The sequence below is a fragment of the Talpa europaea genome, assembly GCF_964194135.1.
Source record: "Talpa europaea genome assembly, chromosome: 13".
Classification (NCBI taxonomy): domain Eukaryota; kingdom Metazoa; phylum Chordata; class Mammalia; order Eulipotyphla; family Talpidae; genus Talpa; species Talpa europaea.
The window spans coordinates 4,242,959-4,267,934 of NC_140080.1; the positions used below are offsets into that span (position 1 = coordinate 4,242,959).

General features: G+C 50.4%; 1 protein-coding gene across 1 annotated transcript; it reads left to right on the forward strand.

The window, feature by feature from the left end:
* Window positions 1-1,301: 1,301 nt before the first annotated feature.
* Window positions 1,302-21,177, forward strand: CYP2U1 (cytochrome P450 family 2 subfamily U member 1; the record flags this gene model as incomplete). The annotated part of the gene is made up of 5 exons (XM_084251988.1): window positions 1,302-1,779; window positions 16,057-16,692; window positions 19,006-19,167; window positions 20,177-20,344; window positions 20,999-21,177. The coding sequence occupies 5 exons, from the start codon at window positions 1,302-1,304 to the stop codon at window positions 21,175-21,177; spliced, it is 1,623 nt and encodes a 540-aa protein (XP_084108114.1).
* Between the last annotated feature and the right edge of the window lie 3,799 nt (window positions 21,178-24,976).

Below are 24,976 nucleotides of genomic sequence, written 5' to 3' on the forward strand. Positions count from 1 at the left end.
GTTTGGTAAAATCATCCGCGAGTATAAGTCGCAAGGGAAGATGTCAGCAGCTACTATCTTAGCAAGACTTTGAACAGAATCAGATGACATGTTGAAGATCATCTTTGTAAGCAAATGACTTAAAGTTTTAAAATTCTCCAAAAACGAGAAAAGTGACTTCTCAGCTAATAGGGTTAATATGGAAGTTAGGTGTGTTTTGCTGCTAAGTGCATGAAGGAAAAGCATGGCCAGAAAAAGGTTACAATAGGAGACTTGAAGTTTAATCCTACTCATCACTTGTTCATAGAAAAGAGCAGAGGGACTCACAGAATGAAGACTCCTCAGTATACTTTGGCCTCCGGAGAGCAGGGCGGCCTTCAAACTTGCAGTGTGTGAAGAATAAAAAGGATCAGACACGGGGAAACAGATGCATTCCCTACAGTCACCTACGTCCATTCATACAAAACTGACCTTTCCATAGATCAAAGCTGGCTTAGGAGCAACCCTAGGCTGTGTGGACCCAACAAGGAGGCGTAACCCCAGGATTTAGCTGGTGCAAGACGCAGGGAAAAATGTGCCCAGGAGCCTTGACGAAGGAAACTCAAAAAGGACTTCGTCTTCAAAGTGAGTTTAAATTCAGACTTGGAATCTCAACGCGGGCCTGGCGCATTCCGGCTCTCGGCAGTAACGACCCTGCCCCCCCGGCCCCCCCTAACTTTCATAGGTCAGTTACTTCGGTCCTCTCCCCCAGTCCTGGATCAGCTCTGCGGCCTCACCCAGGTCACTCGCCTCGCACAGGAACGGGGTGGGCTGGGGGGCTGGGGGGCTGGGGGTGTCTCCGGTCTCTGGAGAGTCCTAAGCGCCGGCGTCCGGCCCACGGTCAGCGTTCCCTGCCCCCCCCCGCCCCCCCGTGCAGACAGACGGTCACCTGCAGCCCACGTCCCGCTCACCGCGTTCCCGCCGCCTCTGGGGGAGGCCGGGCCTGGCATCCAGGGGTCCGGGCCTGGGGTGGGCGCCTCCTCCCTTGCTGGGGTCCGGGTGCTGGGGCCCCGCGTCACGCGGTCGGGGCGCTGGCCTGCGCCGCGCGCCTCCGGGCTTCCAGGGCGGCCGCGCGGGGTGTGCGCGGGGGGCAGCGCGGGGGAGCCCGGGGCTTTGGGGCCCCCTCGCCGCGGGCGCGCCCGCCTCGGGGCGGCGTCGCGATTGGAGGCGCGCGGGGACGCAGCCAATCCGCGGCCCGGGCGCGCTGCTCCCGCCCCCCCCCCCCCGCGCGGCCTCGGCCGGTTGCGTGCGCTCTCCCGGGCGGGCTCCGCGCGCGCCCCGCCATGGCCTCTCCCGGGGCGCCCGAGCCCCCCGGCCCAGGGGCGCCCCCCTCGGCGCGCGAGCCGCCCGGGCCCGGCGGGGCGCCGCTGCCGCTGCTGCTGCCGCTGCTGCTGCCGCTGCTGCTCGGCCTGGCCGCGCTGCTCGGCTGGGGCTGGGGCTGGCGCCGGCGCCTCCGCGCGCGGGGCATCCCGCCGGGGCCCGCGCCCTGGCCCGTGGTGGGCAACTTCGGCTTCGTGCTGCTGCCGCCCTTCCTGCGCGGGCGCACGCGGCTGTCCCGGCGCGCCGGCGCCGCGGGCCCGCAGCTGATCCTGGCCGACCTGGCGCGCGTCTACGGCGACGTGTGCAGCTTCTTCATCGGCCACTACCTGGTGGTGGTCCTCAACGACTTCCGCAGCGTGCGCCAGGCGCTCGTGCAGCAGGCCGAGGTCTTCAGCGACCGCCCGCGCGTGCCCCTGGTCTCCATCCTCACCAAGGAGAAGGGTGAGCGCTCAGGCCGCCGGGCCGGGGGCGCGGGCGGGGGCGGCGGGGGCTGCGCGGCCTGTGGACCCCGCGCCCGGAGGCGCTGGCGCGGCGCCCCCTGTCCTGGTGTCTTTTGAGATCTCACGGCGGTCAGGGGCCAGCGAGGCCCTCAAAGCCCCTGTCACAGGCGGGGGACCCCCTGGGAAGTGGGACGTGGGGATGGCGTGGCGCTTTGCAGGCCTGCCTGGAACCAGGCCTCTGCGCTCAGGCTGCGTCCCGGGAGCAGCGGTGGCCGCGTTCGGAAAAAAGCGCATTTTCCTTTCAGCTTCTGATTTTGAAGGGCATTGGTGGCCCCATAAACTGGAAAGTCCAGGAAACACCTTAGGAACCTGTTGGCAAACTGAGTGGGGAGGGGGTGCTGTACCCCCGGTTCGGCCATGGGTCACTCACTCTTGCAGGCTGGGAGACGTGTTGTCTGCTGCAAACAGCGTATTGGCCTTTTACCCAGTTTAGCTATTTAATTGATTGATTAGTTTACTATTAATGTTCGGCTTCATTATCTTCCCCTTCTTGTTGGCTGCTTGGGACCCAGACATTTCTGTCCTGGCGGTGTTGGGCAGCAGTCCGTCGGGGGTCACTTCTAAGTCTTTCCCTCAGGGAGTGCTTTCTCCCTCCCCCCACCCAAGCTGGGCTCCCTGAGGTGTCCTGGCAGGAGGACTTTTTGGCCCCTGCAATATCTAAAGGAGCCTGGGTCACTGGGGACCTGGGGCCTGTGTGTGGGGGTTGCATACCAGCCTGGCATCCGGGAGGCCCGTCACCCCTGCCCCGCCTCACACGGTGCAGAAGCCCCCGAAGCATTTAGTGAATGAGCTGGTGCTTCCAGCCAGAGACCCAGGCTCTTTAGAACCAGATGGTTCTGCAGCAGGCTTGTTACTGCAGAGCAGTGAAGATTGATGAAGATCCTGATACTGGCATGACCCTCCGAAACACATGTGTCGGGCTGTAGTTCCCGCTGTGCCTGCTGCTGCTTCTCCCTGCCCCTCTGTCCCCGTCTCATGGCTGCCTGCATTTCTTTTCTCTCTTTTTAGAAAAATCATGACGTCCACAGAGCCTACATTTTACCACCTCAGCCATCTTGCCATGCACAGTCAGTGGCAGGAAGTCACATGCGCTGTGAAACCATCACCCCATCGTAGGGTTCTTCTCGTCGTCAAACATGAGACTTTGTGCCCGTTAGACAAACGTTCAAACACCCTCTCCCTGTCTCTCCCGCCTCTGGCACCACTTCCTGCGCCCCGTCTCCCTGGATTAGACTGTTCTGGACGTCCCAGAAGGGGGATCTTAGGGTGTCTTGGTCATGATGTGGCTGGCGTCTGGCACTGCGCAGGACACTGTCAGGCTCGTGCCTGCTGCAGCCTGTGTGAGAACTGCCTGACTCTTTAAGACTGAGGGATTACCCCCCCCCCCCCCCCCCGTGAGGGCAGACCGTGGCTGGGTTAGCCGTTCCCAGTGGACACTTCCCTCTGGCGCTTGTGAAAAGTGCGGCTGTGGGCCTGGTGAGTATAGAAATGCCTGTTCAAGTCCCAGCTTCCAGGTTTTTTAGGTGTAAACTCAGACGTGGCATCACTTGACCCCATGGCCACGGCTTAAGTCTCTGCAGAGCCGCCCTGCTGTTTTCCAAGCTGCACCACTTGGCACCAGCAGGGACAGGGGCTGGGTCCACCCTCACCAACACAAGTGACTTTCTGGATTTTTCCTCAGACCTGCTGAAGTGTCATCTCCTTGAGAGTCTGTTCCCCGACATACTTCTGAAGCCCCATGGAGAGGTGAACTCCCCCTTTCTCCACGGCACCACTGTTTCATCCTAACCCAGCTCGTCCTCAGTGCCTCTGCAGGCAGCACCCCCCCCGCCCCCCGTGCCGTCACATCTCTCCATCCATCTCTCGTCCCAGCCACCACGTGTCTCAGCTGCTGCTCAGAAGCCCCTTCTCTCGCCTCCTTGGCTCTGCTCACATCTTTCAGCCTCACAGCCAAAGGGATCACTTAAAAAAAAAAAAAAACAAACCAACCTGCCGTGAACCGGCCACGGGGCTCCTCAGCTCCTCGCCCTGCTGTGAGGTGGCTGGCCTGGTCGGCCTTCCTGACTCTCTCTCTGTCCACGCTCCTTACCTGCCCATTGCCACCTGCTCTGGACACACCAAGCTGGTTCCTGCCCAGCGGAGCGGACGCAGGAACCTGGGTTAGTCACTGCCACTCACTCTACCTCATTGAGATTTTACTCATGAGCACAGGGAGGGGATCTGACGACCACCTCTGGAATGTGAGCTCTGGGAGCGAAGGTTGGTTCACTTTGCTGTTCGTTCACCATCTCCCCAGGAGCTGGCATGGGGCGGTGATCGGGAGGAGAACGGTGCCTACAGCATCTGTGCACCCCTGGGCCACGTTGTGATGAAATTCATGCTGCAGTTTCTTCTAGCATTTCAGGGTGGCGTTACATTTTCTTCTTCAAGGTCCTTTTTAGTGGGTATGTAGTTTAGTCAGCAATCTGTAGTAAGGTGGGCCCCATCTTTCAGCTGGAGACTAGTACAGTTTATCAGATGCCTCTTAACGTAGGAACAGACTAGAAGCCAGCTGGGTTGTGCTTCTGTATCTGACAGCACCACTTCTCCCACGAGATAGGGGCTTTTAGGCAATGCTGCTCTTATTCAAGTGGAGGTAGGTTGGGCTAATGTGCTGTGAAAGAACCGAGAGACATTTCTATTGCTGGCCAAGCTGATTGGCCTGAGATGGTAGAGCCAGAACCCACGGAAATGTATGTGGATTAACTTGGGCCAGAGAACAGATGAGCTGACAGATGAGGAATTTTTTCTTTTTTGGTGGAGCTTTTCAGGAGTGCAGAGTGAAGGGGAGTGAGCTTATTTCTAGATGCCCATGGAAGGGTGAGGGGACAGGGGCCTCGTGAGCAGAGCTCAGGGTCAGTCTGAAGGAGACAGACCCCAGTGATGCAGCCGGCCAGGCTCGAGGCTGGCTTCCACCCTGCCCCACCCTCCCACCCCTCCCCTACGGTTTCCAGGGGCAACACTGTCAAGTGTAAACTGTCCAGGAACAAGATGGGCAGACGATTCTGCAAGAGAACTGCTGCTAGGAAGTAGAGGCCCGCAGCCCATTTCTCTGAGATGCTGGGAGGAGCTAATCTCTCTGGACGTGGTACTTTTTACTTTGCAGCTGGTTTGCCAAACCTGTGGATGGATTGGTGAGGCTCACTTCTGTTGTTTTTTCACTCGAAGGGGTGTGGTTTCAAATTCCTTTGCATTTTGTTCCTGTCTGTGTCTTTAGCACCAAAATGAATGCGTTTTATACCAGAAGGTCATTCAAGCTCGTTCTGGAAGTAGGCTGACCAGACAGGTCATTGGCCCTTTAGTGACATGAGCGCTGCTGTGGCGCGAGGCCACACGTGGACAAAGTTTCATGATAAGTAGCGTCCTGGGGACTCGGGGTGTCAGGGTCACCGGTTTAGTCAGGAAGTTCCCCAGTGCCCTTCAGGGTCCCTCCTGTCCCTTCTCTCTGGTCAGTGCTCCTGGGCAGTCCTCCTTTGGATCTGCTTGTCCCAACACGCACCGTGGCTGCCAGTCTGTATTCATGCTGGCGTGCTGAATTCTCCATTGGTACGCATGACCTTCCTTGTGTAAAATGTTTTTAGTCTTTAACAAATCATTCTTGAGCAGGGAGTGCATTCTTATGATTGGTTAATGAGAAGAAATAGCATCAGGATAAAAACCTCTATACCCATTTTCCTCTGGCCCCCGCCCTCCCATCACCTTCCTGGTGTCATGGTCCCTCCCTCGGTGCCCTTACAGGCGTGAGCCTGGGCAGCAGCCGGTGGCTAGGCCCAAGCGTGGATTGTATAACTTCTTCAGATGATTTCTGCTGAGGTTCTGCTGTCACCCCCACGAGAGTGAGGCGAGCGGCAGCCTCAGCGTGTCTGTCAGCACGGGACAGTGGAGACCCAGGACTTGTGTTCTCGCTGCTCGGTGTGCGTTCTCTGTCCCCGGAAACCACGGCACAGAAGCCCTTGAGAACTAGAGCCAGCATGGGTCGGGGCCCGGGCTGCCCCGTGCAGCCATTTCATTCTGCAAGAAAGAAAGTCGACACCTGGGTCACTTCAGTGTCTTTCCCCAAAGCCACGGCGCTGGCCGGTGGCAGAGCATGTGCTGTGATTTCTGCACTGTCCTGCTCAAGTTCCACGACATCGCCCATGTGTCATGGAGGAAGGGAGTCTGGAATTCCCTCCCGAAGGGGCATCTGGCTCCCGGGAGGATGGTCAGGGTCGGGCAACCCTAGGTGCTTCGCTGCTCTTGTGGTGCCGGTGCAGGTGTGCTGGGGGCCAGCTGGCAATGCTGGCTGGAGAAAAGGGGCTGCCTGAACACCCTTCACCTTTCCGCTTATGATCTCAAGTAGAGACCGAGCAGAAACATGGGCAGAGAGGCCGCAAGGCAGCGGTGAGGAGGATCCACTAGTGAACCCCAATTTTCTAACATTCCAGCTCTAACATTCCTTTCTCTCCTGTGGGGTTAACGAGATGTCGTCTTACTGGCGCAGGGAAGTTAGGGTACACCCCTGGGCCTACGTGAGGTTGAAAGAGTGTCCTGCAAAGGGCAGAACTTTGGGGCGACTGCACTAAGGCTCCGTCATCTGGCCGTCCCATCTGGCAAGGCTGTGATTGGTGCTGCCGGGGGGCGTGGGGGTTGTAACTGGAGCGAGGACATCATCACCTTCGACCAATATGTTGGGCAATTTTTGTGATATCTAGTTCAAGCCTCTGCCCTTAGGCAAGCCCTCCGGCGGCCTGCCCGTGAGGTGGACTGCGCGGGGCTCTCGGGCGGGGCTCCTCGTGGAGCTCACCTGGCTGAGGGTCAGGAGGCGCCGTGCGGGACTGTCAGCGCCTTCCCACCCTGAGGCCCGCGCAAGTGCACTTCGCCTGTTCTGAACATAAGTGCCGGCCTAATGCTCAGCCGTGCTGGCGGGGAGGTCCATAGGCGGGGAACATTAGTAAATAGTGATCGCAAGGTACTTTCTTTTGTCACCTGAAATGACACCGCTTCATGACATTCATGGGCTTCTCAGGGACTAGCCTGGTCAGTGCTGGCCCCGGGGGTCTGGCTTCCCTCCACCACCACTCGGGCGGCTCCTGAGTAGAAGAGATTTGTAAAGAGTTTTTCAGCTAAGGCTTCCCAGGGAGAGGGGCTAGTTCATAAGCAGTGATGTGCACAGAAGGGCTGGGGAGAGTTGTCTGGACACTTTGTGCAAAAGGTGTAGAATGTGGGAGGTGATTCGAGTTGAGATTTTTCCGAATATCCTGCTTAGACAAGTCGATGTGTTTTTAACCCATAAAAACTACAGTGAGCAAGACAGACCCTGAAATAATTGTTCTACATCAGCTATGACAACTATCTCACTAATCAAGGATAGAGAATAAAGTGAAACCAGTCAGACAGTCAGAGCCAAGGGTGCCCAGGGAACACTTTAAATGTAAAGGTTCGTGCACATCTCGCTTGTATCTAAATTATTTCAGACAGAGTTTACACAGCAGTCAACACTCGTGTGCCCACTGTTCCTATTGGCTCTGGCTCATTAAAAATACGCCTTTAGGGCCTCCCCGGTGGCGCAGCGGTTGAGCGCTGGGTTGCGAAGCTGCCCGCAGCCTCTGCGGCGCGGGTTCGATCCCCGGCTGCTCCCCGGCCATCGGGGGAGGGTCCCACATGGCGCGCAGACCTCTCCTGCCGCCCGCTGCTCCCCTCAGCAGTGTACCTGGGTCCTTCTGCCTGCTCTGCTCCCCGCTCTGGCTCTGGTGAATTCTCTCACCCTCCCGCGCTTCTGACTGTACCCAGTGCATGTATAAACAAAAAAACAAACAAAACAAATAAATAAATAAACATGCCTCTATTAAAAAAAAAAAAAATAAGCCTTTAGTGTGGCTTGTTAAAAATTTACATATGTCACAATATCTTTCTACCTCCTAACTTTGCTTGTTTATCTCTTCCCCTATTGGTAGGAATGGATGGTTTCTAATTTTGATAGGTTGCTAGAGACTTGGAGCGAGAATCAGAGCCAGAAGTCCTGAAGATGGAAAACACGGCTGTGCTGACGTAGGCTTGAAGCACCGGGGAGGGCACTCGGGCCTCACCAGCTTTAGGGAAGCCTGATGCAAAATGAAACTAGGAAATGTAGCAAGAAAATGAAAGTGCATCTAGGGAAACAGAAAACAAGTGAGAGGAGCAGGGTCCCAGTGTCTGGAGCCTAGTGTCAGGGCAGGTATTTGGAATCGCCCCAAGAGGATCCCCGTGATCCCTGGGGAATTGCATAAATCCAAGCAGTCGAAGGTTTTTATTACAGTAATATGTGTTATCGTCAAGCATGAAGCATGAAAACGGAGAACAGTTCTCTTGGAGGACTGGAGACCACCTGCGGTCACTGTTAACTTCGAGGCAGCCGTTCCTGACCTGTCTCTGTATCGCTTCTCTCTGAGTCTGTCTGTGCTGCCACACCAGTAGCTAAAGAAGAGAAATGCATCCCTCCTGCTTCCGGAGCCTGGGAACTCCGGAAGGTGAAGGCCCTGGCTGTGAGAACGGCTTCCTGGTTCACAGACAGGGCCTCGGGAAGCTCGGGGCTAGAGGGACTCCCCATGCTTTACTCTATGGTGCTGGTCTGTTCCTAAAGGCTCTGCTCTCCTCACTCCATCACGCCCCAGGCCTCACCCCCCATTATCATCACACTGGGCCTTAGGACTGAGCATGGATTTGGGGAGGGCACAAATACCCCCCCTGTGTCAGCCTTCTAGTATTTTCCCATACATGTATTTATTTTTTAAAATGCATTTGCTTCCTTAAAATGGAATCACATGCTTCCTGCTCTTTAAAATTGTTATCACTCGCAGTAGCGTGACTGCAGGCCCACACAGCAGGTGCTTCTGCACAGCTCTCCAGCCCCCTGGGGCCTTCCTGGTGAGAACTTATAACCTCAGCTGCCCTGCCCTTGAGTTGGTTTGCAGTGGATTTTTGTTGTCACTGTCTAGCTTCTTCTGCAAAGAACAGTCCCTTCTTCTGAGTAACTGTCGCCCCATGTGGAATTCTGGTTGGAGCAGACGCCCTCTCTCTCCTGGACTCCCCTCTCTGGCCATGGAGACAATTCAGGGAAGCCCCCACCCAAGGTGGATGGTTACACTGTCTCATGTCCTTATAACAGTGCCAAGTCTTGGCCCAGAACTCCTGACTACAGATGTATCCTGCCCCACTTGGGGGTAAGGATTTATGCTCGTGGCATAGTTTGGAAACCTCAAGCCACAGAATAAAGCTAAGGTCTCCAAATTGGGGTACCTGCCTGAGCATTTGGAACCCTTTCCCACTATGCTTCAGGATAGAGCTGAGTGTGCCAGAGCCGCGTCTCCACCCTGCTATGAATGGGGAGAGGCAGGTCTGCAGGGTCTGTGGGATCTGCGGGAGCCGAACCAGGCCGCAGGAAGCACCAGAGCGAGCTCAGTGGCCTTGGTCTTCCCCGATGCTCTGACACCAGCTTTTCTTCTAGTTCCGCAGCCTATTGGCTTTTTCTTTTATTTTAAAAATTTATTTCTTTATGCATACAAGAGCTGGGGTACAGGCCAGAGGTGTGAGGGGCGAGGGGATTTACCAGAGACAGAGCGGGGAGCAAAACAGGCAGATCCACTGAAACACACTGCTGAGGGGAGCAGCGGGCGAGTCAGGAGAGGTCTGCTGAGCACCATGTGGGAATCTCCCTGGCCGGGGATCGAACTCGTGCTGCAGTGATTGCAAACAGCTTCATAGGTTGCATCTTAACCCCTTGAGCTTCCAGGGAGGCTCCAACTATTGGCCTTTTTTGCTCCACTGCCTGGAGGTATTTTTTGTCATTCCCAACTGCAAGCATCCTGATGTTGACTTTGGAGCCATTTTTATTTTTTAGTGTTTTCCTCCTTGAAGTAAAGGTTTTGGTGTAACTCCCTGAATGCTGTCGCTAACAGTGTGGCAACTGCAGTGTGGAGCTGTGGCAACTACAGGCTGGGCCAGAATGTCTCCCAGACACCCCCAAGGGCCCAGGCCGCTCTGGCCACACAGCCAGATGTTGAGTCTGCAACCCTGCAGCCTTGATTGTGTTGTCCATCTCTTCCTGGCCTTCCAATGGCCAGTTTGCTCTCCTGTGTCCTACATGTCCTTCCCCTCAGCTCCCCTGAAGATTCAGGCCACTGCCTGAAGATAATTTAGCTTGTGTTGAGACACCCTCTTTGACGTGGCTCAAATTCTTATTTTTTCTAAGAGGTGCCTTACATTCTGCCTCACTGACAAGTGAAGGGTCAGCTCCAATGTCCCCTCTTCCAGAAGGACTGCCTTCTCGGCTGCTGTGGTGTCTTCTCTGTCTACACGGCTGGTGTCCTCTCTGTCTACACGACTGCTTCCTCACACCTCCAGCACACAGCACCCCCACAGCGCCATCCAACAGTGCAGCCTCCGAGCACCCTGCACTTACCGGTGAATAAAGACAACGGGTCACCCAGGTCCTCGCAAGGCACCGTAAGCTTCCTTAGAACAGGATAATGCCTGTGAAATGTATGTGTCCTCAGTCCTGGCACACAGGAGACACTCAGGAAAGTATTAGAAGAACTGATAGAAAAAGGCATTTTGCGAGCTAAAATGTTTCTGAAATTCAAATGTATCATTGAGAAGATAGCCGGTAGGTGATACAGCGGGAGGATCAGGCAAAGGAAAAATAAAGAAGTAGGACAAAGCAGAGATGTCTTCTGTGAAGTCTGAGCTGAGGCGATGCTAGTTGAAATGAGTGTCAAATCCCAAGGCTAGGAGAGTCTATCCTGTGCAGGGAGAGAGGTGGCGCCTGGGCCTGGCTATCGTCTGCACGCTGCATGCAGGCAGAGAGTTGGCCGTGGCCATGCAGGGGAGACTCAGCTGCAGCTGCCTGGGCAATGCTTTGTGGGGCTTTAATCAAGCAAAGGGAGGCATCTGTTTTATGCAAAGTGAAGACATTTCCTTTCCTTCTCTGTCTTGACAATCACACAGTAAGCCAGCAGGCAGCACACAGTCCCGTACCGTGGTGTGTGAAGACAAATGTGCCCGTGGCATTGGCAAGTGGCTTCTTAGAGTAGAGGGTGGCCCTGTGCGTCTGCACAGGGTAGGAGTGGGGTATGAGACAGTGGGTTCTGCAAACCCCCAAAAGGCTCCTGAATTGGAAATGATGACGGGAGACCAGGAGGGCTGAAAACAGATAGTTTGAAGGGCTCTGAGGTTTAGCGAGACCGGTTCCTCATGGCTCACCCCCCTGCAGAAAGGAAAAGTAAGTGCCCTGAGTAACTTGGGATTTTGTGACCTCTTGGCCTGTCCGGGATGCAGAGTGTGGGGAGCAGGGGCAGAGGGCTATCAGTGAGCATGTGAGTTAGAGAACACTGAACAGGTTTGGCCATCAGCAAAAGAGGGAACTTGGCCATCTTGGCCTGGACCCTGATCGAGGGAACATTCTCTCCCGACCTCCAATCTCTGTTGCAGTTTTCTTGCCATTTGGCTACACAAATAGCCACAGACCCTGAGTAGCAAATTACAGTGGCTTCTGAACTATCTGTGTTCTGATTAAATTTTATTGGTAGGCCCTGCAATTTGAATGTCATGTGATACCCACATACCACAAAATGGTCTTTGATTTATTTTCAACCTTGTAAAAATGCAGAGATGCGTCTTAGCTCTCTAGCCATGCAAAAGGGCGCCTGGCTGGACTTGACCTGTGGGTAGTAGCTTGCTGGTCACCAAACTAGACTTTAAATAAGCATGTTAAAAGCTTAAGGGTGAGTAACCACCCTGTTTCTCACCAGGCAAAAGGAAGGGGGAAAGGAAGAAGAGACACAGCAACGCAATAGAAAGCTCAAATTAAAAAAGTTCAGATATACTAGAAATAAATTAGTAATCATATCAAATTTACATAGACTAAATTTATTGACTAAAATAATTGACTTTTAAAAATCCTAATGTTTTCAAAGAGACTGTTAATGTGCATAAGAGTACATTACAGTTCAAAAATAAAGAAATGAAAAAATTATGTCAAGAACCTATTTTTTGGGACAAAATGTACTTTTAAGTTAAAACTTCATTGTTAAAGACAAGGAGGGCACTACATGGTAATAAAAGGAAACTTTTTTTTTTAAGTAGGAAGATATAATACTTCTAAGGTTAAAAGTATCTAACAGTTTCTCTAGCATATATTTGTGTCTACTCAGCACCATAGATGGATACACAGAGATGTAAATGCATGACTGTAATATGTATCTACGTGTAGCAAAAAATTACAGAATTGCAAAAAAAAAACTTTGGACAAACACACCACTGTAGCAAACATTTTAGTGTAAGCATTTAAGTAGTTGAGAGAACAGTCAGATAAAAATCTGATACACATAGAAGATTTGTTGGCAACAGTTGTTAAGCTTTCTCTCTAGGACACATAGAGTATACTCAGCATGTGCTTGCATAAAAATTCTTTTCAAGTTTACTTGGCAAATTTATTAAAATCAGTCACAATCGAGGCTAAAATACAGGCCTCTTCAATGTCAAAAATCACTATATGACAGGCCTCCCTGGTGGCCTAGGGGTTAAGTCTCAGCGCTATCACCACTGTGGCCTGCGTTCAATCCCTGGCCAGGGAGCTGACCCACATGGCGCAGCAGACCGCTCGTGTCTCCCTGCTGCTCCCCTCAGCAGGGTATTTCAGTAGATCCGTCTGTTGTGGTTTACACCCCAGTTCTTCTACACACACACACACACACACACACACACACACACACACACACTCAGCATATGACAAATTAACCTAGGAGACAAAAGAGAATTATAATAAAAACAAATGTAAAACTTAAACTGGAACGAAAATACACGTGGACTACAGTGAAAGTGGTTACCAGAAGCAGTTGTAGAACCTTGTTTATCAATATGCAGGTCTGAATATTAATGAATTAGAGGACCAACTATAAGTGTAGAAGAAAGAATTAAAGAATAAACTCAAAGGAAAAAAAGAGGAACATGTCACTATTATTTTCAGCATATTTTTCAGAGAGAAAGATTACACCCTTGCTCATTTAGGCTGCCAGGATAGCCAGACAAGTACATCTATGGGAAAAGAAATTTATAGGCCACTTTCATTTATAGGTATGACTTAAAAAAAATCCAACACACTAGGAAATAAATCCAATAATATTTCTTAAAAAGCACAAAATTATCATATTGAGACAGATTTTTCTTGGATTGCAAATTAAGTGCATTTATCAGTAAAAAAGCAATTTGAAAAATTAATCTATACATTAAATACAATCCCAACCAAAATCCCAAGTCATTTGTTTACTCTCAAACACACACACTTTTGAAAAGAGTAAGGTGGTTGTTGGTGGTGGGAGGCTTCCTGGTAGATATTAAAACTCATCATAAAGTTTTATTGTATAGTAACAATAATTAATGCACAGTGATAAAAGAAATAGTCATGGTAGGAAAAGACTTGTGAAATAAGATACACAGCGTAAATAATAGAGACAAGTGCAGCTATCTTTAAACTAAAAACTTACTTTATCAAGTAATGGAATTCACAAAATGATGAACAGTTTGCATGTTGGGGAAAACACCTACTATGCATCTAGTGTATATAAGAAAAAGAAATTTGCGTAGGGCCTCCCCGGTGGCGCGGCGGTTGAGCGCTGGGTTGCGGAGCTGCCCGCGGCCTCTGTAGCACCGGTTCAATCCCCGGCTGCTCCCCGGCCACCGGAGGAGGGTCCCACATGGCGCACAGACCTCTCCTGCCACCGCTGCTCCCTTCAGCAGTTTACTTTGGTCCTTCTGCCTGCTCTGCTCCCTGCCCTGGCTCTGGTGAATTCTCACCCTCCCGTGCTTCTGACTGTACCCAGTGCATGTATAAATAAATAAATAAATCTTTAAAAAAAAAAGAAAAAAGAAATTTGCATAGTCAATAATGCAGATCTCAGAGTGGGAAGCCTGGTGAAGGCCCATGAGAACTGCCCTAGCTGGATGCTGACAATCAGGGGGAAATGCAAATAGAAATCCATTGTTTTTTTTTTTTTTTTTTTAATTAATAAATTTTATTTTTATATTCCCCATACAATTGCAATCCCCCCATTCTGACCCCAATCCCTCCCCTCCCGCCCCCCACCCCCCAAAAAGTGTCTCTGGTTCATAGTTTTTGTTGATTTTGATTTTCACTTTCTTACAGTTATTCATTTTCCTGGTCCCTTATTTAAGTTTTCTAGATCCCTGCTATGAGTGAGACCATCCGGTATTTTTCTTTTTCTTTTTGGCTTATTTCACTGAGCATGATCCCTTCCAGCGTCATCCATGTTGCTGCAAATTGCATGTGTTTATCTTTTTTGAATGCTGAGTAATATTCCATGGTATATATGTACCACATCTTCTTGATCCAGTCATCTATTTTTGGGCATTTGGGCTGTTGTTAATGACATGGGGACCAGGAATGTGCCCATACCTTGCTGTTTACTCATTTTTCTTTTAATTTTCCTGCAGGAATGCTTGAGTGTGCTAAGGTGGAAGGAAAAAACCCACCACTCTGGGTACTTTATATTTTGTGTTTCAAAAATGATTGCCCCACTTATAAATAGTAGCCATAGATATTTGAAGATAATGTCTCTGTGCTTGGTTGTGGTTAGCCTAGAAGGCCCAGATGGGCATGTGTCTATGCACAGCTTCCAACACTGAAACCCTCAAGCAATCTGTGATGATAAGTATCAGAGTTTTTGCTGATGCCCTCTAAAAAAAAGATAGTTCTTAGAAATGCATAAATATGTTGTTTTTCTTGGTTAAAAAAATCTGATGTTGTGGGGAGAAGAAGCCAGAGGGAATCATGGAGCAGCTGGAGAGGGGGCAATCTCAGCCCTGACCTCAGTCCACCCCAGCCTCCAGGGAATAAATTTCTAACATGTTAAAAAAAAAATCCAATGAAATACATTTCAGCCCTCTGGTTGGCAAAAGTAAAGCACAGATAAGTATCAAGTGTTGGTCACTATTTGGAACAAACAGGAACATTGGTTTGCTTTTGGTGGGTGTACTTCTGCGGCAATCTCCACTTTGGAGAGGAATTTGACAGTGTCTGTTCACATTGAAGATGGACTCACTTTATGACTTATCCATTTATGCCTTGCAATGACCTCAGAATTCTGAGGGAGTGGGAAAATCCCTAAAATCTTTCTGAAATTCTCTAGAAATTTGCCTCCCCAGCATCCTTTCTCAGGAAACTACTAGAGGATGTGCTTCAGCAAAATAAGAAAGTAAAACAAGAAAGCAGGAGACACAGAAGCCAGGAAATGGACTAACCTCAGGAGAGCCCTGGAAGATTCTAGGAGATTCTAGATTGGAGAGCCACAGCAATCCTGGACAGAGATCTAGACAGCAAGCTGTGCAGATGTGAGCAGACAGGTGCAAGACTTCAGGGAGGAAAATGGAACTGATGAATCACCTAAGAGGTGGAGAACTCGCTGGAACAAGAGAAAGGCACACAGTGGTGTGCTATGAAATAGCTGACAGGAAACAGGGAATATTCGAGAAAGATCGTACATGCCATCAGTCATTCTGCTGGGTTTGCTGGTGGGACACGTGGAACAAAATAGAAAATCAAATACAATGTAGTTGTGTGCAACTTTACATTCCGGGGCTTGTAAATTAGGATGGTTTAGACTCCCTGCCAGCTGTTCAATTCCAAACAGCGATGGCTTCTGTGCTGATTCAGCTGGGCTCTTGACTTACTCAGTTCACACTTAACAAGATGAATAAACCCGCATCCTGGTCACCCAGCACCAGGCCAGGAGCTGGGGTTTAATGGTGAGAGGCACCAGGTAACTCCCTGCCCACGCAGGGCATCTACTGTGCATTGATTCAGAGCTTAGAGCGGGATGGTGAGCAGCCTGAAATATTCTGAAGGTCTGCTCTCATGCATATGAATGAAAATAAGATTTTGAAATTTATACCAACTCTAGAAATTGCCTTCCATTTCACCGGGAGCCAGTGTCCCTCATGGTGAACTGTAGCAGATTCTGGTGATCCAATTGGACGTGGTTTTTGTCATCAGCAGCCTGCAGTGTCTTGACAGCTACGTTCTGCTCACCGCTGCTCTCGGCCGTCCATCTCTGTGTGCTTTGCATGGGGGCTGAATGGCACTAGGTAGGTCCTGCTTAACTTCTCAGGTGTAGCCTTCCTCACCTTCTCTCTGCTTGTCCTTCTGCAGGGATTGTATTTGCACGTTACGGCCCAGTCTGGAGACAGCAGAGGAAGTTCTCCCACTCGACGCTCCGTCATTTTGGCTTGGGGAAGCTGAGCCTGGAGCCCAAGATCATCAAGGAGTTTAAATACGTGAAAGAGGAGATGCAGAGGCACGGAGACAGGCCCTTCAGCCCCTTCTCCGTCATCAACAGCGCCGTCTCCAACGTCATTTGCTCTTTGTGTTTCGGCCAGCGCTTCGAGTCCAGTAACTGCGAGTTTAAGCGGATGCTCGATCTCATGTCGCGGTCGCTGGAGATCTGTCTGAACAGCCAGCTCCTGCTGGTCAACATCTGCCCCTGGCTCTACTACCTTCCCTTCGGGCTCTTCCGGGAATTAAGACAGATAGAAAAGGATATAACCATTTTCCTGAAAAAAATCATCAGAGACCACCGAGAGTCTCTGGATGTGGCGAACCCGCGGGACTTCATAGACATGTACCTGGCCCACGCGCAGGAGGAGCGCAGGAGTAACAGCGGCAGCAGCTTCGACGAAGACTACTTGTTTTACATCATCGGGGACCTCTTCTTTGCTGGGACCGACACCACAACCAACTCGTTGCTCTGGTGCCTTCTCTATATGGCACTGAACCCCGACGTGCAAGGTGATTGGTAGCTGTTTCCTTTATTCGTGGCATGACCAGGTTGTTTAAATCAGGGTCGGCACCCCACCCTTGGGGATCCCATGGTTTCCTTTTTTTTTAAAGAAGATTTATTTATTTATGCACACAAGAACTGGGGTATAGACCAGAGGTGTGGAGGGTGAGAGGATTCACCAGAGACAGAATGAGGAACAGAACAGGCAGGTCTACTGAAATACACTGCTGAGGGGAGCAGAGGGAGACAGGAGAGGTCTGCTGTGCCCTGTGGGTCAGCTCCCTAGGGGATAGAACTGAGACTTTAACCCCTGTGCCACCAGGGAGACCCCCATGGTTTTAATTCTAAGTGGTCTCTTTGGGCTGGAAATACTTGTGCCTCCGAGGGACTGTGGGTGGTGATGCTCCAGGTATCTGGGCTGTGGGACTGACATCATGACTTGCTTGCCCCAGCTTTAGTCTCTGCGGGTCTGTCTTTGTGTGAAATCTGTGATGCAGAAAGAACTTTAGAGCCAGTGGCATTTTAGAGCTGAGGGGAGTTGTGATGATCTGAGCCCACCCACCTTGTTCTGAAGATTAGAGAACAGAGAGAAGGGCAGGGGAGAAAAAAAAAAGGCAAGAAATAAAAAGAAAAAGAGAGAACCCAGAGAAAGTTCTGTGACTTTCACAAGGTCACACAGCTCGCTCCTCCACACCGAAAGATGTATGGTGGTGAAGCCCCGTGCACTGTCAGCCTCTGGTGTATCTAAAATCAGGGTGTTGGCAGGACGGCATTCCTTTCTGAGGCTCTTGCCGCCTCTCCCAAGCCAGGGCTGCTGCCTCTCGTCATTCCCCCACAGTCACAGCTCCCTCCAACTCTGAACTCAACCCGGAAAAGGCCTCCAATTTAAGAATCATGTACGTAGATGGATGCACTAGAATGCCCAAGGTCATCTCCCCAGCATGTCCGCAGGGACCATTTCTGCCAGCGCTCCCTCCTTGCTTTCCTGGCTGGTTAGCTCTGGTGGCAAACTGCACTGACCCCTGCTAGCTTAACGCACCCAGCATTCATCACCCCACCTAGTTGCTAAGGACCAGGAGTCCAGGCAGCACTTCCAAGGCGGTCTGGCGGAGGGTCTCCTGTGAGGCTGTCACCAAGGAGTTGGCCATCACAGACTTGACTGGGCCTGAAGGAGCCGCCTGCAGCATGGCTCCTCCTGTGACTGGGCTGCCCCGTGGCTCTAACGCGGCTGCTCCGCCACAGCCTGTGAGCCAGGAGACAGCGCGTGGCTCACACGGGCTCAGAACTGACGTGCCGTCACGTCTCCATGTCTGCTGGCCGCAGACCAACTTGGTGTGTGGGGGGGGAGGGGAGACCGTGGTGTGAACCCAAGAGGCAGGGTGCAGTGGGGGCTGTGTTGGGTGCCACCTGTTGCTGCACGTAAAAAATGGGAGTGCCAGCCTCGTGTCTACGTGGGGGTGATGCAGAGTGGCCCGTGGGCGCAGAGGGCATCTTTTTTTACAGCTTTATTTTTTATTCTATCTTTCTTAAATTACATTTACTGAAGTACGGCAGGCTGACATCTTTGTATCTGTCCTGAGGGTTAGGGGTCCAAGCCCTGACAGTGCATACTTTCACTCACTACCCACCACCAGCCTCTCCACCCTATTTCGTTGGCCCCTCTCCCCTTTGCTGTGGCCTCCGGTGTGCCGTCAGATATTGAGAGTTCGTGACTGGTTCGGCTTGGACTCATCGGCGGTTGTGTTTCTGTATATTCCACATGCACGTGATGCCGCCCGTCCATTTGTCTTTCTCCTCCTGACTTACTTGCTGAGCACTTTCCAGTTCTTCCATGTTGCCACGATGGCAGGAGTTCATCCTTTTTTATTGCTGGTGGCTATTCCATTTGTGTGTGCATGTGTGTGTGTGTTGCGCGCATGTGTGCACACCACATTTATCTGATCTACTCCTTTTTCCTTGGGCGCTGAGGCCTTTTCCATCACCGGGCATTGCAAACAGGACTGCAGTGAGCATAGGCGTGCAGCTCTCCCCTTGAACCTGTGGTTTGCATTCTTCGGAGAGATACATCTACGGGTGGAATTGCTGGGTCATGTGCTAGCTCCATCTTTGAGGAACCTGCGTACTGTTTCCACAAGGGCTGGGCCAGTCCACATCCCCATCACAGCTTACGAGGCTGCTTTTCTCCCCATTGTCCTGCTGACCTCCTGGAAAGTCACAGGATGCGCTGGGGGCTCTCGAAGATCTGACCCTGCTCGTGTGCATCCGAGGGCAGCCTCAATGCTCCTGACTTATCTTCTGGTTGTTTCCCTCTATTTGTACAGCAAAGGTTCACGAAGAAATTGAAAGGGTCATCGGTCCTGACCGCGCCCCCTCCCTCACGGACAAGGCCCAGATGCCCTTCACGGAGGCCACCATCATGGAGGTGCAGCGGCTGACGGTGGTGGTGCCGCTCGCCATCCCCCACATGACCTCGGAGGAGACAGGCAAGCCCAGGCTTCCTCCCTGGGTGCCCATGAGTTCCCTGAGTGAGGAGGTGTTGGGGTGAGAGAGTGGGGACTGTCGTAGCTTGCTCCTTCTGCGGGTTCAGCATCACGCTGTGGACAGCTGAATGTCGGGGGCATTATCCATTTCCCACCAGGTGGCCTTCTTGGCAGAAAATACTCCAGCACTAGCAGGGTCCCCTCCCATGGAGGTCAGAAGAGTGAATCTAAATATGGAATTGAGGATTTTAACTGGGGATCCTCCCACCTCCATGTTGGCAGTTCTACAGCGAAGCCTCAGTGTGAGAGAATTAGAAGGGCCCACCGAATCGAAGGCACATGTTTGAACCCCTCACCTATGGTGCCTTTGTCCATTTGGTCACACCCAACTCCTGTAAACGTCCCTCCTAACAAGGAATTGTCCTCCCTTGGAGGCAGCCGGTGGTGTCACAGGCTCACATCTGGTTGTAAGTTAGGAGCCAGCTGCAGGCCGCTGGGCGCACCTGCGGCCCCTGTCCTAGCACCACCGGGCATCTCTCTTCAGGCACTGGTCAGAGCACAGTCACGTGCCCCAGGGGAGGAGCTGGGTCAGCTTCCCTGTACACACCCAGTGATCTAGGTTTACCGCCCTCGCCAGACTGTTGTGAGGGAATAGAAGACTGAGTTGGAAAGCGTTCTACAAGGGCTAGGAATCTCTGCCTCTTGGGACCGTTTTCCCAGAGTGCCCCACTGTGGCTGTTTTGGGGTTTTGTTTTCATTGTCCTGTTTTTGTGGCTTGATTTAATTAACTAGCTCGCTATCCATCAGCTCCCGTGCCCTGTCTCAGGCAGGGTGTGATGTGGACGGGACACCGGGGGATTAGATTTTCTCCCTGCCCACAAATACCTGAATGTTCAGACTCAGCCTATTCAGATGCTAGGTATATAACTAGATTTTTGTTTTTCAGCTCGTGATTTAGAGACACTTTTTAGTAACAGTGTGCTGAATGACCGTGTTCTTTTGTTTATTTCAGTGCTCCAAGGGTATAGGATTCCTAAAGGCACACTGATCTTACCCAACTTGTGGTCAGTACACAGAGACCCAGCCATTTGGGAGAAGCCCAATGATTTTGATCCGAATCGATTTCTGGATGATCAAGGACAACTAATTAAAAAAGAAACCTTTATTCCGTTTGGGATAGGTCAGTTAAAGTTTAATTTTTTTAATGGCATAATTTAAAAAAGGAGAACTCAAATTATTATTTTATTATTTCAAGATTAAAAAAATCTTTTTATTGGCAAGCTAAGAGAAGATAAATCTTCTCTAATGTACCTCCGCTTTGCTCATTTCAGATGTTAAAAACGAAATGAAAGCAATTTGTTGTACACCTGTCAGTACGGGGCCAGCCTTTCTTTCTGGGCTGCCCAGGGACTGTAGGAGTGGAGGCAATGCGAACTCTCTTGAGGTGGGTTGGGGGGGGGGTCCTCCAATCTCACAGGTTTCTCCTTTAACTTCCTAGACTACGACATTGGGGTGTAGAAATGGGATGCCCCGGGAGATCCTTATTGCACTCATTTTCCCCTTGATCTTCCAACTAAGAGCAAGGTAGGGACGAGACATGGAACTTGTCTCCAGTTCCTGTCTAGGATGAGGTCAGCGTTTATTAGTCCATGCGTGAGCGTTGGTGTGCAGAAATTCTCATCAGTGTATATCGTGGGAGACCATCAGGGCTGCCTTCTTTTAAAGCTTTATCTGTATTGGAAACATTCAATCTAGATGGTTCACACAGCTTGCCCTTCCTGGGAGAGGGGCAGGGATGGTATTGTAATTTTGCTTTTTCTGATCTCATTTTCAGGGAAGCGGGTGTGCATGGGAGAGCAGCTGGCAAAAATGGAGCTGTTCCTGATGTTTGTGAGTCTGATGCAGAGCTTCCGGTTTGCGTTGCCGGAGGATTCTGGGAAGCCCATCCTCACTGGAAGATACGGCCTCACTTTGGCCCCACATCCATTTAACCTGATCATTTTGAAGAGATAAAGGGCATCTCCGAGCAGAGGGGTGAACAGAATGCCGGTATATGACCTTTCAAACAGATTCCTCCTTCTGCCCTTGACAGCAGATCGCCGCCCCGAGGACCCAAGCCAGGCTCAGGTTTGAGGGGAACTGCAAAGTGTGTCTAGGCCATGGGCGCTCTCATTGGAGGCGTCTCAGCACATGGCTCCTGCCCTTGTGGTGCTGCTTGCCCGTGACTTCATGCTGGGGTCAGTGCGCCAAATAGGGAAGCTGGGGGTCCCAATTCCCTCCCGCCAGCGAACCTGACCCCTGGCCTCTCAGCCTCCGTCATCCCCCGTCAGGCGCGAGGCCTAACATGTGCCTTCTCTCTAGCTCCCTCTTCCTCCCAGGATGCTCCGTGTCTCTTCTGATAGCATCAAAACTGGGGGGTGGCTCTGGATTCCAGGCGAGATGATTCCTGCTTACCGCCAACACTGCGAGCAGGACACCCCCAGATATGCTGTGGGGGTGCTTTTGAATTGCACTAAGCCTTTGCAATAGCAAGTTCTTCCTCCCTGAAGCATACCTGCCTTTTCTGCATTCCTGTGTTGGTAGCTTCCTTGAGGGAATGCTGAAATCAGGTGTTTATAAACGATTACATGATTACATATAATGCCTTACACTGAAGCACTTTAAAAACATCTTTGCCAAAGGGCTGTCTGTGTTTTCCTCGAATCTGTCGATATTTTACTACTTTTACTTGAAATGTGAAAACAAGAGCACTTTGTTTTATAAATCTGCCCAGTAAGAGATGTCTAGTCCCCACCTTTAGCCTAATTTCAGATGCTTTCATTAAACTTTTGATTTTGTCTAAGACAGTGTTATGCTGGGTTTGTTTTACCTTCATTGTAAACAAAATTCATGACATTCTGTTGTCAGATGTCAAGATAGGAAATAGAAGAAGGAATAGACCTTCCTGGGGAGAGGCCTCAATGGCCAATTCGCCTGATCTTCAGGTACAATTCTTTTCAGAAGCCCTGTGGGAGCACTCACCACCCTGCGCTAGCATAGTCCGTTTCCTTTTTCCTTTTTAAAAATTGTATCCTTTTTTTATTGAGGCAAATTTGGTTTACAACACTCTATATGGTTCTGGGCTATAGAGTCACACCTCTTCAGATATATGTTACCACACCACACCCACCACGAATAACCCCCCACCACAGTCTGTTGGACCACCTCTTCCCTTTACTCTTCTCCTTCCTCTGGTAGCCTCAATTCTGCAGTCAGTTGTCTAGGGCTCGTTTTGCTTTAGGGTTGTCTGTTCCTTGGCTTTGTTTCTTTATATTCCACCTGACTTATTTTGCTTAGCATAATTCCCTCCAATTCCATCCATCTTGTTGCAATTGATCAGATTTCAACTTTCTTTTTCACAGCTGAGTAGTATTCCATTGTGTATGTGTGCCATAGCTTCTGAATCCACTCCCTGAGGCTGGACACTTAGGTTGTTTCCTTAACTTGGCTATTGTAAATAGTGCTGCAGTAAATAAACAGGAGTACAGATACTTCCTCAAACCTTGTTTACAAAAAAATGTTGGCGAGGCTGTAGAGGGAATGGAACTCTCTTACACTGTTGGTGGAACTTTCCAGCCTCTATGGAAAACAGAGTGGAGGTTTCGGAAAATATTAAAAATATACCTATCATATGATCCAGCATTCCACTCCATTCCTAGGAAATCCACTCTGGAAGGGCACAGCCAGTTTCTGATTTCCCTCACCAGAGTCAGCATTAGTGCAGAGAAGGGTAGATCCACACCAACCTCTGTGGCAAGGCGCTGAGTACCTGTCTCTATTACAGCCCAGTAAGAAGTGCCTTGTAAACCCTTGAACCTTGGGCTTACTGCTGGATAAGCCCCCGTCTGTTTTTACCATGGCCTTACCTTCCTCTCCGAGGTCACAGCCCAGTGCCCCTTCTTCATGGAGGGGTCCCACTGATACACTCTCTCTTTTTTTTTTTTTAATTTTATAGAGGCATGTTTTATTTATTTATTTGTTTGTTTGCTTGTTTTGTTTATACATGCACTGGGTACAGTCAGAAGTGCCGGAGGGTGAGAGAATTCACCAGAGCCAGAGCGGGGAGCAGAGCAGGCAGAAGGACCGAAGTACACTGCTGAGGGGAGCAGCGGGCGGCAGGAGAGGTCTGCGCACTATGTGGGACCCTCCTCCAGTGGCCGGGGAGCAGCCAGGGATCGAACCAGCGCCGCAGAGGCCGCAGGCAGTTTCGCAACCCAGCGCTCAACCGCTGCGCCACCGGGGAGGCCCTGATACACTCTCTAAATGGCCTTTCCCTGCTTTGGATTGAGTGTTTGTGTGCCCCAAACTCATTGAAACTTCTCCCCAGTGGGTGGGACTGGGAGGTGGCAGCAGGAGGTGAGTACATCAGGAGAGGAGCCCTCAGGGACTCGGGTTCTTGTGAAAGGAACCAGGGCCCCAGGTCCTCCTTGTCCTTCTGCCATGAGAATGTGGCATGAGCCAGGATCCAGCTCTCAGCAGAAGTGAGTCCTCCTGTACCTCATTGGACTTCTGGCCTCCAGAACTGTGGGGAAGATCTTTCTGTTATTTATAAGATACTTGGGTATAGTAGCTATATAGTATTTTTGTATCTATAGTATTGACAGCATTTTTGCTGTATTAGCCCAAATGGACTAAAACAGTCCCTAATCCCACCACCCAGTTTATTTCCTCTGGAGCCTGCCTCACCAGCTAGGCCCGATGAGCCCTTTGATGCTTAATTTTAAATTCTGATGCAATCCAATTTATCTGTATTTTCTTTTGTTACCTGTGCCTTTGCTGTCGGATCCAGGAAATCACTGCCAAATCCAATGTTGTGAAGCTTTCCCTTGTATTTTTTTTCTGGGAGTTTATAACTAGGTTTTGTGTTTAGGCCTCTGACCCATTTTGAGTGTTTTGTTTTTTTTTTTGTATCAAGTGTCATTTTGTATCAAGTTGTGATGGTCATCATTGGGACAAGGATAGAATAATAGAATATTGTCTACCTCATATTACTGTTGATATTTAATGGCATAAAAAAATGCTCAGAATATTACAATATAGCTTGAAAAGGAAGACCTAAATCTAAATATACTACGTCTCTTTAAACAACTAGCGACTGGACTTTGGAGTGTGAAATCATCATTAACTTTTGTTTCCCCCTTAACTCTTTTCTATGGTTTTCAACTTTTCTATAGCAAATATCTTTTTTCCATTAAAAATAAAGGAATAATGTTGACCAGATTATGAACACCCAGCCACAGGCCACTGAGTAATGGGGGTGGTAGCTGGCAGCACGGACCCTGTTTGCTTCAAGGCCTCTAATATCCATTCGTCTGAAATAGGAGAACTTCTGTAGCTCTTAATAAAGCATGCTGCGCATTTATGATGGGGCATTTCTTTAATCTAAAATGACAATAGGGCAGGGTTTTCAAGGTCTAGATTTTTAAAGCTAAACAGAAGTTTAGAGATGCTCTAACTTAGCCTCCTACCAGATGAGGAGAGGGGAGTGTCAGAAGTAACCCACCCACGGGCCCCAGGATCCAGAACCAGGACCTTTTCTCATGCCTGGTCTGGTTCTGCCAGACGGTCAAAGGGAATCGCAAGCAAGATGCTCATTTTTTAAGTTAAATCATGTTGTTTTATGTATTCTTCACTTTAAGCAATTCACTTATTTATCTTAAAATTTTTCAGTGACTTGTATATCCCAAGCTCTGTTAAAAGCTATAAGATGAAGAATTTCACCTAAATGAAAAGCTATGTTTGTAGACATTTCCCTGTAAACTTAAAAAAACCC